The sequence below is a fragment of the Dermacentor albipictus genome, chromosome 8 (genome assembly GCF_038994185.2).
Source record: "Dermacentor albipictus isolate Rhodes 1998 colony chromosome 8, USDA_Dalb.pri_finalv2, whole genome shotgun sequence".
Taxonomy (NCBI): Eukaryota; Metazoa; Arthropoda; class Arachnida; order Ixodida; family Ixodidae; genus Dermacentor; species Dermacentor albipictus.
This window is the reverse complement of record NC_091828.1, coordinates 101,229,676-101,242,446: the sequence shown is the minus strand read 5'-3', so window position 1 is coordinate 101,242,446 and position 12,771 is coordinate 101,229,676. Positions and strand designations below refer to the sequence as shown.

Below are 12,771 nucleotides of genomic sequence, written 5' to 3'. Positions count from 1 at the left end.
ATGCACATCGTAAATAAGAAAGGGGATGGGCAGTGTCATAGCTAAGTCATCTGGCAGCTGGGGCCCATAGGTCTTCTGTCAACCCCCTCTGGTGGTCAGGAAGGTGAGGATATCAAAAATTTGCAGGGAGGGAGTGGGTGATGTTTTAGCACACAGCTGCCTTGGACATCACGGCAGACGTCACGCTATCGTTAGTGCTTGCGTCACGCACGTCACGCACGCACATCATGCTTGCGTTAGTGAAAAACTTACGCAAGCAAAGCAAACTAAGCAAAGCAAATCTTTCACCCCTGATGGGAAGCTAGCACTGACCGAGGCGCGGTGATCCAGGGCAGCATTTCGGTGGGCCAGGCTCCACAGACTGACCGCCAGGGAGAAGAGAGGCCGCCGCTCCAAGTTTGCCCCAATCACTATCCTCTGCAGAAGCTCCAGGGCCAATCGGGCTTGCCGCTCCACGTGCTGCAACAGCAAGCAAGTCCAAACTATTCCAAGCTGTATGTGTAAGGAAGACAAGATGCAGCAACTACTACACCTATCACGGGGTCGTACCTTTGATTGATCACTTTAGGAGATACTTTCACTTTTGCAAGAAGTCACGTACGGTGCAATGCCTCACTGGAGCAATAGGCATTCTATCTGATGGTTTAGCCAATCAGCAATGTCTGAAAGTGAGGTCACTAAAAGCAATCGATCAAACATGCGACCCACAGTTGACTTTTGTGCAATCTGACTCACACTGGCACCGCTTATTATCATTAATTTGTTACAGTACTTACCATTAGTGTTTCCATGTATGACAAGCTCATACCTGGTTATCGGCATATGTTACAATTATGGTTATATAAGCTCGTTTTATGTTCATCTCTGTTTGCTGCTACTATGCTGACTTTTGTACGAGTTCTGGTTTGCTTATGTACAAATAGTGAGAACCTCAGGCCTGTAACCAGTCTATGGCTGTAGCTTCAAACAGTCATGTGCATTCTTGAAAAAAGAAAAAAAGATCTTTAAACTGAACAAGTTCGAATTCAAAATTTTGAAAGGAGAATTTGTGAAGAATGGGCAAGGAGGCAATGATAACGAGATTAGGAGAAGATAAAACAATGTTGCAGAAGCAGGGCTGACAAGACACACATGCACCCAACTGTACTCCTAGCTCTTTCAAATAGGTTGCTGGCAAATACAGCAATCCAGCTAGCCTCGGCATCCAGCTGAAGGTTACCTTGATCCTAAGCACAGTGGGGAAAGTGGCAAGGACTAACATCATCATGGTGTAGCCAGGACAGGAGTACCTACACTTCGAGCATGGTAAGATTCAGTCATTCAGACAATCTCTATTCAGTCAATCCTCGAATTTTCCTTAGAAACTGGCAAAGGATTCCCCTGATGCAGTAGTCCAACAGCTTCACGTGCCGTCCTTGAAAAACTCTCAGGTGTTATGATATCTACAGGCGAAGCTTGCCATGCTTTCAACTTGTTCAACGGCTCAATGTGACAGGGTCAGGCACATTGCAAACTGATCGCCACGATGCCTACATTCTGGGTACTGCAGCTCGGAGCACCAGTGGCTGCATTCCTTCTTCTTCAATGCAAATGCCATGCATGAGTTCTGAACCTAACAAACAACACAATTTATAAGACACGTTGTAAGTTATCGAAAACTGACCTAAGGAAATCTGTGGCACTCACCCCAGATTCACCGAGGGCACGCAGGTGTGCGAGTAGCTGGTCGAGCACGCTGGTACACAGCTGCTCCAACTGTGCTCGGAACTTTGGGTCACCACCGTACAGTGCATCGTTGGAGTCCACTGTAAGGTCAAGTGCACAGGATATTCAAGACGCACCAAGGCGTCAGAGAGCTTTAGCTTGTCTGAAAACTTCTAACTGTTTGCAGTTTATCGAAGAGTTGTACGACAGGCACAACACTGGCAGTGACACTGGCAGAATTTACCAGAGAACAAGAAAAGGTAATACTGTAATGATTTACCACATTCTACTCAACTGCTAGTATAAATCAGCATAATCAACAAAGTGACATAATTGTTAGCATGCAGTCCTATTATGAGTTTCCTTCGACAAGAACACTCAAGCAACACAAATATTTTTCTAACACAGTGTAGTTAGACAAATCATCACAAGGTGTCTCTACCAGCTTTGCTACTAAGTATATATAATACCTGACTAGCTCAGGCAGACTAGGGGACTATTTGTCGTCACCTTGTTTCGAAAGGGATGCCAATAAAGATCATCATCGTCATCATTTTCTGTCCAAGACTCTGGTAAGTCAGTAATCCACAAACAGTAAGCAGACAAGCTAATGCACGCTATTAATCCACCAACCATTTCTGGTGCACACAATTACTTAACACCGGCCCTTAAGGCAGATACCCAATAGGTGTTTTGGAGTTTACTTTTGAGTGACCACGCTTTCAATGTTACAGGCTCAATGCCACAGAACAATGTTGGCTCTTCATTGTGCATTTTCGCTCCTGAACAGTGCATTCAGCTCGTCTGACAACAGAATGTGACGAACATAATTTGAAGAAAATCTGGCCTCCAAGACTGCGTCCCACCGTACAGTAGCAACAGTAGGATTCCAGGATTTCCAAGGCCCTGCAAAACTGATGCATATGCAAAGCTTTGCTACAGTAGATGGTAAAACTGCTTCACTGGCAAGAATATCTGCATTTATTATTATTTTTTGCTACAATCACAAATGATACCACTTGCAATTTGCCCTCAATTAAACAGGGAAGCACTCCATCCAAACACGATGTCAAACAAACTTCCTATGTTTCCAGCACAAGGCACTCGGAATCGTTGCAACAGATAACTGCCCCACATGCAAAACGCGAACTTCAGTATGAGCCTGTCATATTCTGTGAGACTGATTGTGCGGCCGCCACTCAGCGAAAGCATAAGCTCCTCAAGACCCCTGCCTTTGAGATAACAGACAGCTTCCATCAGTGGTGTCCCCCCAGTATCTGCCGGACGAGGCCAAGGTTGTCCTGGACACGTCACTAGTCTTCATTGACCACGCAAGACACCAAGACATCATCTGAATGCTTTGCCCCAATTCCTATGGACCCACCTAACCCTACCCTCTGTCTGTGGATGAGGCCAGTCAAGAGTGGATGTCATAACCTACAAATATTCAAGACCCTCCTAAAACCTCTTGTACAATAAATTGCACATTGCTGTTGGTCTTTTTTAGAATTAACTCAGACATGATTACTCAAAATATTCATCCTGGATATGAAGTCTGGAGCATGGGAAACTGTACGGAAGTGATTTGCTCATACCCACTTTCGAGAAATGTCACATTACATACTTTGATCTAGACCTCTGTGCTGTCACAGATAGAGGAAATCAACCTTGAAGTGTGTTTTGAATTCCTCGAGATTGCATGAAAATCCAGGATGCAGCAGCAACATGGCAGTGCACTATGCTTACTAGTTCCATCTTCATCTCTGTGTCTAGGCAATGAAATGCTGTTTTTTAATCATACCAAACATGGCAAAATGGTTACTTCTTGGACATTCACAGAGGTGCAGCTTTTGGCATCTAACCATGGCACAGGAGAATCTTGCTAATTCAAATTCCAAGGGAACTGAAAATGTGTTAGAATAAAATAGAGTTTAAACTTAAGAGAGTCCCTTTAAATTTAGCATTCGATCAATTGCACCTTGCAGCGCACAAAACCAAAGCTGTCACTGGGCTCACATTGAAAGTCTTTCCTCCATCAGTGCACGACGACATGTGCCGGAGGAAGCCCAAGTTCCATATAATTCCAATTGCAAAATTTGCTGTGGGTGTGAAACGTATGATGGCGAGCCGAGAAGGATGGTGGCTTGATGTGCACCATCCTTGTCCTTCTGCGTGCCCTATGTTGGAGATGACGTTATCGTACGTGCAGTAACATGATCAAGCATGCACTAAGATCCCCTTTCTGGTCTTCTTAAGCCGGACGGGAAAGGAGGACGGACATCACTCTGCTTGCTCCGTTTCAGTCTCGGCTTCCTACGCATCTTTTTTTACCTCATCATTTTCACGGCACGTGACATTACGATACCTGACGACGCATCGAACCTTCGCCTTTGGCTCGGGGTTTTCCAAAAAGAGGTCCATGGGAGTGTGAAATTTTGTTCGAAATAACCATCGCACAGTTTTTAGAATTGTAATTCGCACGTGTGTTTCTCTATTCAAGTACATAGGACTTTGCCAGGACTAACAGAGCAGTTCAAATTATCTATCAATTCGAATTAAGAGATTTCAAATTACAGAGATTTCACTATATATAAAAACAAAACAAAACAAAAAATGCTTTTCACGTGGTTATGTCCCATAACTGCATTCAGGCCTCTAGAGAATAAATATGTCTGTCCCTCTTTCTCAATGCAAAATGGCCCCGTCTGCGAGAAATCTGAATGCAAACGGGATGTCAGTTTAGATGGAAGAGCTATGTTTACTTGGCGCTGTTATTTGTGCAGCATTTGGTGGGTAGCTCACTCAATTATGTAGCAGTGGCATCATGTTGTTGGAAACAAAGCGCACTACATGAACCGCAACACACCTTTGTCCAAGTGGTAGAGGTAGTGTTCCTGCCCCAGCGCCACGAGAAGGTTGAGCGCGTTGAGGAAGATGCGGGCCCGGCCGTCGCCCCCCGAGCTGGTCCACGTGGAGGCCGGCCGCTCGTGCAGCACCTGGAGCAGGCCCCGCAGCAGCCGCACCGGCTCGTGGTCCGGATGGTCCGGCACAATCAGCAGCGTCGACAGCAGGCTGCTTGCATAAGACACCAGGAAGGGCTCGGTGCTCGTTCGCTGTGCCGCCGTGCCACCCCCTTCGGGCTCCACAAAGGGCGGCAGCTCTGGAAGGAGCTCGATGGCTGCTTGCAAGAAGGCATCACCTACAAAGTTATTCGTGTCATGGTCAGACTGTCTCGTATCCACTGCAGGACGAAGGCATCTCCCAGCAATCTTCAACATTGTCCATACTTTATCTCGTGTTAAAAGCCAACTGCAACAAAATTTGACTTTGGCGTAAAATTGGTCCATAAAGGAGAAGCCCACACTATTGCAGCGATCTCACCAAAGCTGCAGGTTTGATAATAGTTAAGTTGGCCCTTCTTGCCCCCTCTTCCTCAGAAAAAAATTTTTCAAGTTTGCTCATAAAAAATGAATTGGTGGTCACCTTGCGAGAGGCATTGGTTGAGATACGCCGTCTGTCCCGATAGAAGGTAGAGCTCCAGCCGTGACTGTACGCTGCTCAGGGACGGGATCGTGATGAAGCAGTAGGCTGCACATGCCTGCAAGTGTGCATGGCAGTGAAGGCAAATGTGGAGTCGGTCAGCGAGACTAAACCCTCTCACAAGGACAGGCACGGTTTACCGACTCATTTTCCTGAAGATATACCACTCACAAGTGATGTTTACTGCAGGTAGCGCTTACCACCAGCTCTTATTTCGTAAGCGACATATTCTGTGCATGCTTGTTTGCCAGTTGTAAATAACAAGCCCACATGTAATGAACGTGTCACATAAGTTCATGATATCTTTCTTCAACTATACTATTTACTTGATGCATCGAACTATTCTTATCACATGAACCAGTCGGTTATGACCAGGCTTGACCATGCTTTATTGTAACACACAAATATTCTCTGACTGTCTCCATCTGTTCTTTCGTCTTGTCCCTTGCCCCAATACGCCACGCCTTACCATTCAAGTTGTTAGCAAGAGTAAACATGCCTTGTGAGCCATGCATGCAAAAAGGAAAAGAGGACCAAAAAAGAGCGTCATACCCGAACAAAGGCAGCCGTCTTGCGGGTGTGGTGGCCCTTGACCACCTGACGAGTGCGCATGGCCAGCAGGTTTACATCCTGCACAATTCAAGTCGATTCCAACACTGAGACTTTACGTGCCAAAGCCACAATCCGATAAGGAGGTGCGCTGTAGTGGGGGGGACTCCAGTATAATTTTGACCACCCAGGGTTCTTTAATGTGCACCCAAATCTTAAGTACGCAAATGTTTTTTTGCATTTTGCCCCCATCGAAGTGTGGCTGCCAAGACCGGGACTGAACCAGCGACCCCAAGCTTAGTGCCGTAACACCATAGTCACTAAGCTACCATGATGGGTGCATAAAGTGGGTGGTGGGACACAATAAAAGTTCTGTCACATGCGTGCAGACCTTTCTGTACAAGCTCAGAGGTAGACACATCTAAACACACGGAAGACACAAACACTGCAGCATCTTCTCTGTACGGTACCTTTCGGAGAAAAATCAGTAATCGTGACCTTAATCTAACACCGTGGCAAAGCACACCCAACACAAACATGCATACCGTAGCACACACGTACACTGGCCATCGTACAAATGAAGACAGAGCACTAGCTGATTGTCTCTTGTGCATGATTTCGTCACGAGAGCCCTGCCTGCATTATCCATGTCATAACACAAGCAAACTGTGCTTGCACGCACCGTTTGGGAACAATGACCATGGCGCCACTGGTTGGGCCAACTGCCTTGCTGGAAAGCCAGCTTATGAAAAGGGTGCATCCTACAAATGAAAGAAGCGAGCCTAATCAGACTGCAGATGTGGCACAAATGGTGTTGCACATACATGAATGTACATGAGTACCGGCAATTACTCAGGAATGTATAGTGATACGCATATAGACAGAGGACAGATTTGACTTGCAAATTAGGTTCAATGACCATGCTCACCACTAGTACCACTGCAGGTGGAGTGTCGCTTGACTTCTGGGGCACAAGTTTGAGCCCGATGAAGAGTTAGATTCTTAACTCGCACACTTTCTTAAGTATCTCAATTTTTTCAGCACCATTACAATGCGACAGTGTCGCAAGATTTTTGGTCGATGCCACATGCCATTTCGCAGAAGGCCGTCGACTCTAGCTGAAAGTCTCCAAGATGAGAAAAACAAGCACCTGCACCAGCTGCACGAGCACGGGGTCGAGCGCACTGAACGCAGCCCGAGCGTCCACATAGAAGGCCAGCTGCTGCTCGAAGTCGCGGCCGAAGCCCACCCGCTGCAGGAAGCCGCACAACAGCTGTCCGATGTGACGACGCTCGTCTTCCAGAGCAAGCGCGTTTAGCGAAGCATGCAGGGCCTGCCCTACGTGCATCAGTGCATGCAGGACCAGGGGGTCGCGGGTGGGCTCCCGCTGCTGGGCGAGGAAGGCGGCCATGACGGCCTTGCAGCCCCGGACCCGGGCGTCTCCCTCGCGAGGCAGCAGGTCCAACAGGGGCAGGAAGTGCTCCATGGCGCAGAGCCGGCCGAAGTCTGTGACGTGCTGCAGCAGCCGCTCGACGATGCGCGCCAGCTGCTGAGGGTGCTGCTCGTACGCTCGGTCGGGCATCAGGTGACGCACCAGGGCACCCAGCAGGATATCCACCTCGCGCACCTGAGTGCACGGCAGGGTGTTGACTGTCAGAGGGAGTTCACGAGTATAGGGACGGTATTCTCAGTCGTTCATTTTCGGTGATCCGGTCACTTTCGCATGGCCAGGTTCAGACATGTCACCCACAGGTGTCAACACAACCGATGCTAGTCACACTTTGTTATATCGAGGATTTTGTTATGTTGAAATTCGTTATATCAAGGTTTGACTTCAGCTGCTTCTCTCCGTCATACTTGTGACTGACTGCAAACAGTGCCAGAGAACACGAAGGACAAACAAGAAGACCTAGACAATTACAAGACACCTTGTCACCACAAGGCACCCAGTCAGGCAGTAGTGAGATTTCAGAACACTGAACTCGCACATATACAGACTTCATTATGCTGAGCTAAACATGAAGTTACGAAAAGTTATGTGCTGCGTTACATTGATGATTTCATTATACTAAAGTTTATTACATCGAGATTCAACTGTATTCCAATCTACTCCGTTGATTCTACTTTACGTAACAGTGCCAAGAGGCACCCAAGCTTTTCTAAACCGAATGACCAGCAAGAGCACCAAGTAACAAGCAAAACAGAATTTAAAAAGACTGTGCGCTCTCACCGTGAAGTGCTTGCAAGGGAACTCGATCCACACCTCGACGCAGCTCAGATAATCCTGCAACGAAACACCCCTGTTGTCAACACACAGCAGCAATAGCACAGATGGCTGCCAGTTCAAGGAGCTATGCCACCTCACTGCAGTTCCAATCAACACTTCTAGGTTACTGTCAGTTTCTCAATTACTGCGCCATGAGTGACCTTTTCTTGCCTTTCATGCCCACCAGGAAACTCAATGTGGACTTCGTTTCCCGGTTGGCCCATACAGACAATTTAAAGGGGTGTGGCAATGCCTCCAAGATCACAGCATAGAATTTGCTACAAGCCAATGAGAATATTTGTGGTGCCACCTTTGCTGATGATTCATGCAAACTAAATCATGCTCAGAACGAGTCATCTTCAAATGTGATATCCTGTTGAAAAATAAAATATTGGTGAGGCATTTTACAATGAAATGTAGGTAATCTTTGTCCAATCTCAAAGCTACTCTGCGAGGGGTTACAAGCTTGAATGCTGGGCTCAAGGCAGTGTTCCAGTAACACAGCTAGCACTCTGAAGCTTAGTACATACATAACGCCCATCCTGTTACGGGCATCTATTTCTGATAGCAGAACTTGTTTTCAGTGCAAAACTTTGGCATACCCAATGTATTCTTTGGCATGAAGTCATCACTCGCATCCACTGGCACCACCGACTACACAAGTTAGCTTTGAGCAATGATGGACGCCATCGTTCCGCCAGCTCTTCGCTCAACTTGTCGGAACACGTCTGTCAGCCCGCACCTTAGTGACTGCACGCACGTCTTCTTACACCACAACGCAGCTTGTCCTACGCTACAACTGCCCTACTCCGACCAGTTCAAGGTCCTAAGCCATACACCCAAGCACTTCATTTTGATTAACAGACAGGAAGACACCATGTCCGCTGACCATCCTAAAACGGTTCATCTGGGCAATGGCTCGGAAACCCCTACACCACCACTGACCCCTTCCAAACCGTGCCTTAGCATCGTAGAGTGTGCTTCACCAGGGAAGAAGCCTACATTTTCTCAGCTGTGACTACTCAGCAGCCTCACAACTTCCTCATTAGGTGCAGGGTGCCTATTTTCTAGACGCGTTGGCTTCAGTGACAAATACAACGCAGACAGCACGCACACTTGGTGTGTGCCTTCTCTTGAGTGCCATGTTTGACAGTGATGGTCCACGATTTGCGAGTAACTGGAGTTTTCGTGAAGCTATGTACAGTTGCGGCCACTGCTAGCTGGAACATGGGAGCCCGTGGCATCGCTCTGCGGAGTGCCCCACCACTGGCGCCTTATGAAGTCTTCTGGCAAGTCGTCTACTATGTTGAGTTGTCTGCCAATACTTCAGGAGGCGCTAATAGCAGCACTCCGCAGACTGCTGCCATGGGTTCTTGTGTTCCCGCTAGCAGTGGCCATGCGTGTACATACTCCGAATAATTCAACTACTTATGTATTGTGATCGGATGCACCGTTCAACTTCGTACAATCAGCCTATCTGTATGTCTAGCTAGCTGACTAATGTAAACTAGCTATCTTTGCAGAAAGGAAAGCTCCGTACCGCTGTCAGTACAGGCCCTACAACAGTGGCTTTCAATCTTTTGACAGGGACAGTACACGTTAGTTAGTCCACATCAATAATCAAGTGATGATGGCAGGCAGTGATGCCGGTGAAAGCTGTAGAAAAACCTCGGCACAGGACTGGCAGCAGTAGGTTCAGTCATGCACCCCATGGCTTCAGAACTTCTGACAAAAACCGTGCATGGACGGTTGGTTTTCTGACAATAATGGAATGACGATGGGCATTGTCGCACAGGCCAGTGCCTGCGATGGGACTCACGGCAGGGCTGCGAAGCTTGGCGATGGCCTTCCATGCCTGGTTGAGCACTTGTACGCGCTGGTCCTCGGGTGGGTCGGCCAACACCAGGCACAGCCCCAGCGTGCGCAGCAGCACATGCTGGCAACATGAAAAGAGGGCACAGTTAAAAGACAAGATGGGACCAAATTACACATTGGCTGAATTAGTCACAAATCAACAGTATATACTATTCAAACAGTCTTGGCAAAGCTGCAGGGCTGGTAAAAAATCTTATTTTCTTATCGGCAACCTTTAAATAGCACCTAGGCAGGCGTCGCTAGTCCTAGTGGTCGGCGCTCCACGAGCAGCTGTGGGTGCTGTTTAAGGGCAAGTTACGCTCGAACGTAACACATGCACACATCAAACTCAGCGACATCACAGTGGTGAACAACTGACTTCTATACTCCAGAGATATGACGCAGTTGACGTAACTGGCACTGTGAGGCAGGCTCTAAGGTCGCTGACGCGTGGATAGCTCTTCCCTTATTTTTCATTTGGCTGCGCCGGGCGACATCAGCCAGGCAACTCGGCATTCCTTGTGCGGAGCTGGTAGGAGTGGCCCAGCGAAAGCGCAGGCCCGGAGGTGTGGCTCTCTGCGTATGCATGACAGTTTCTGTGGCAAAATGTGCAGCCGGTGCAGTTGCGGCTGTTTGTAAAGCAGAATTTTCACACCATCGCTGCCGCTATGTAGCCAGCTTTGCTCGTTGTAGTTCAGAGTGCTGAAAATGCTGAAGAATAACTTGCCCATTAATCTCGTACGTTATCCTAAGGAGCCATGCCGGTTCTCAACGTGCTTGGTCATGCATCACTTTTATCGAGTGGTAATGGCGGTGTTTTGTTCAGTTTCGGAATCAAAAGTGTATATTTTTGCTAGCTTTCCGTAACACATTCAACACATCCGTAACACATCCACCTATATTTAAAACATAAAATTTTGCATGGAGGCTCTTCGATATCTACACTATTTAAATAAAGCTTGGCTTTTTACACAGTCCAATTTTCTTTACAGTTGGCCTTTAAGGATCATTCAGACAAGTGATTCACTGAGGTCGCAGGACCACGTTTGACGCAATGTGATCGTTCCCAAGCAGTTGCCTTGGTTGAAAAAAAAAACTGTTATGGGTCAGTCCCTCGCTTCTCAATTTTTCAGTCACGCAACTGCAGTCGCAAACCCTCTCAACCAATCAACGATGCAAGAGCAGGACTTATGTATATGCGGATGCTTATTTTGCTTGGGGATGGTGGTGCTAGTGAACGGCATCAATTGCAAGACATTTCAGTGCGGCAACAGTAAAAACATAGGTCATCATGAGTTGCTCCAAGGTCGCCAGTCACGGTCGGTCACACAACCTTTGTCAATCGCCAGTGTGAATGTGCCCCAAGTCACTCACTAGTGCACGACCCCGAGACCGGGATTAGTACACATTCACAATAAACATCCTAACCCAAAAGCAAATGTCAAAGGATGCTAGCTCTTTCATCACAGATCACCTTCGAATAACCTAACTTGTTCTTTCTGTATGTCGTAGACACATATTGCGAGCATCCAGTGACAGTTTGAAGCAAAGCCAAATCAAATCAAATTATGGGGTTTAACATTGCAAAGCAACATACTGGCTATGAAAGATATTGTAGCAGAATTTATTTTAATTTCGACTGCCTGGGGTCTATTAAAGTGCATAAAGTCTGAGTACACCAGTGTTATTGCATCTCACCTCAATAATAATGCAGCTCCTACTGTGCTAATCCTGACCTGCTGCTGTGCTACTGAGGTAATCATAGCAGGTCTAGATATTTCACCACAGATCTCTTCTAAATAACCAAGCATTTTTTTTTCATTCTTCCCGAATGTCATAGACACAACATGCGAGCACTCAATCACAGTTTGAGCAAAGCCAAGCTGCTGCTAATTGTTGATCTACAGATATGCATGTCCAGCTTACATGCTTTGGTCATCGCCTTGCTGGCACAGTCAGACGCTCTTGAGCACTGCGCACGTAATCCTGCTTTGGCAGGAGCATGCAGAATGCGTGGTCATGTAGAACAGGCCTCAACACACTACTACGGACAATGAGAACAAGCCCCTCTCTCATTCTCAGAAAAGAGAAGCGGTGCACACACGAACCTTGGGGAACGAGGCGTCATCGCAGTCCCTCATGAGGCTGACGAACTCGAGGGCCCGATTGGCCACGAACTCGGGCCGGAAGGCAGTCATGATGGAGTTGAGCAGCAGGGCACTGTTGCACTGCGCCTTGCAGCGTGCCAGCACCTGGTCCAGCAGGTCCTCGGAGGCCCCGTGGGCAACGCACTGCAGGATCCAGTCCAACGCTGGGCAGTACAGCGTCAGGTAGGTGGAGAGGTCCAGCTTCTGCTGCCTCAGCAGCTGCTGCACCACCGGGCGCTCGAGCTGTGCAGGGAAGCACAAGGAAGCAGTGTCTTGCATATATGGTGGTGCAGAGAGCGAAAGCTGGACAAGGCGCACAATGGAGTGAAGGACTATTTGACATGATGACAGATGAAATATGCCTAATGGCAAAGCTTGTGGAACACAACAGGTCTCATGACAGCTCCCGAAACTGGTACTATCAGAGCTGTACATCCCTTCGGGGTACAGTTTAGTGAATGGGCGGAGCCAATTAACAATACAGAAAGCACCAAGGGGTGGGACTGCCCAAAGTCATTTTGGAGCAATTTTTGAAGCAAGTAAAATTTCGTTTTGGAGCAGTTCAGAGCAATTTGGAGCAGGCTAGTATGAATTTCGGTGGAGTAATGGCAGATGAAATATGGCAGTACACTTCAAAACCACAACGAAACACAGAACAAACCAACACGAAGCAGGTAGCAAAAGCGCGCTTTGTATCTACAGTAAACTAGA

The 12,771-nt window shown here is 47.5% G+C and overlaps 1 protein-coding gene across 1 annotated transcript in view; it reads right to left on the bottom strand.

Moving 5' to 3' along the window:
• LOC135913752 (VPS35 endosomal protein-sorting factor-like) overlaps window positions 1-12,771 on the bottom strand; it is a 29,135-nt gene that overhangs the window by 721 nt on the left and 15,643 nt on the right. The window contains exons 12-20 of the mRNA XM_065446391.1: window positions 12,022-12,303; window positions 9,879-9,995; window positions 8,024-8,077; window positions 6,944-7,420; window positions 5,797-5,874; window positions 5,188-5,302; window positions 4,571-4,903; window positions 1,687-1,805; window positions 313-459 (exon numbers count right to left, since the gene is read on the bottom strand). Of these exons, the coding sequence (XP_065302463.1) occupies window positions 313-459; window positions 1,687-1,805; window positions 4,571-4,903; window positions 5,188-5,302; window positions 5,797-5,874; window positions 6,944-7,420; window positions 8,024-8,077; window positions 9,879-9,995; window positions 12,022-12,303 (1,722 nt within the window). The remainder of the gene's footprint in view (window positions 1-312; window positions 460-1,686; window positions 1,806-4,570; window positions 4,904-5,187; window positions 5,303-5,796; window positions 5,875-6,943; window positions 7,421-8,023; window positions 8,078-9,878; window positions 9,996-12,021; window positions 12,304-12,771) is intronic.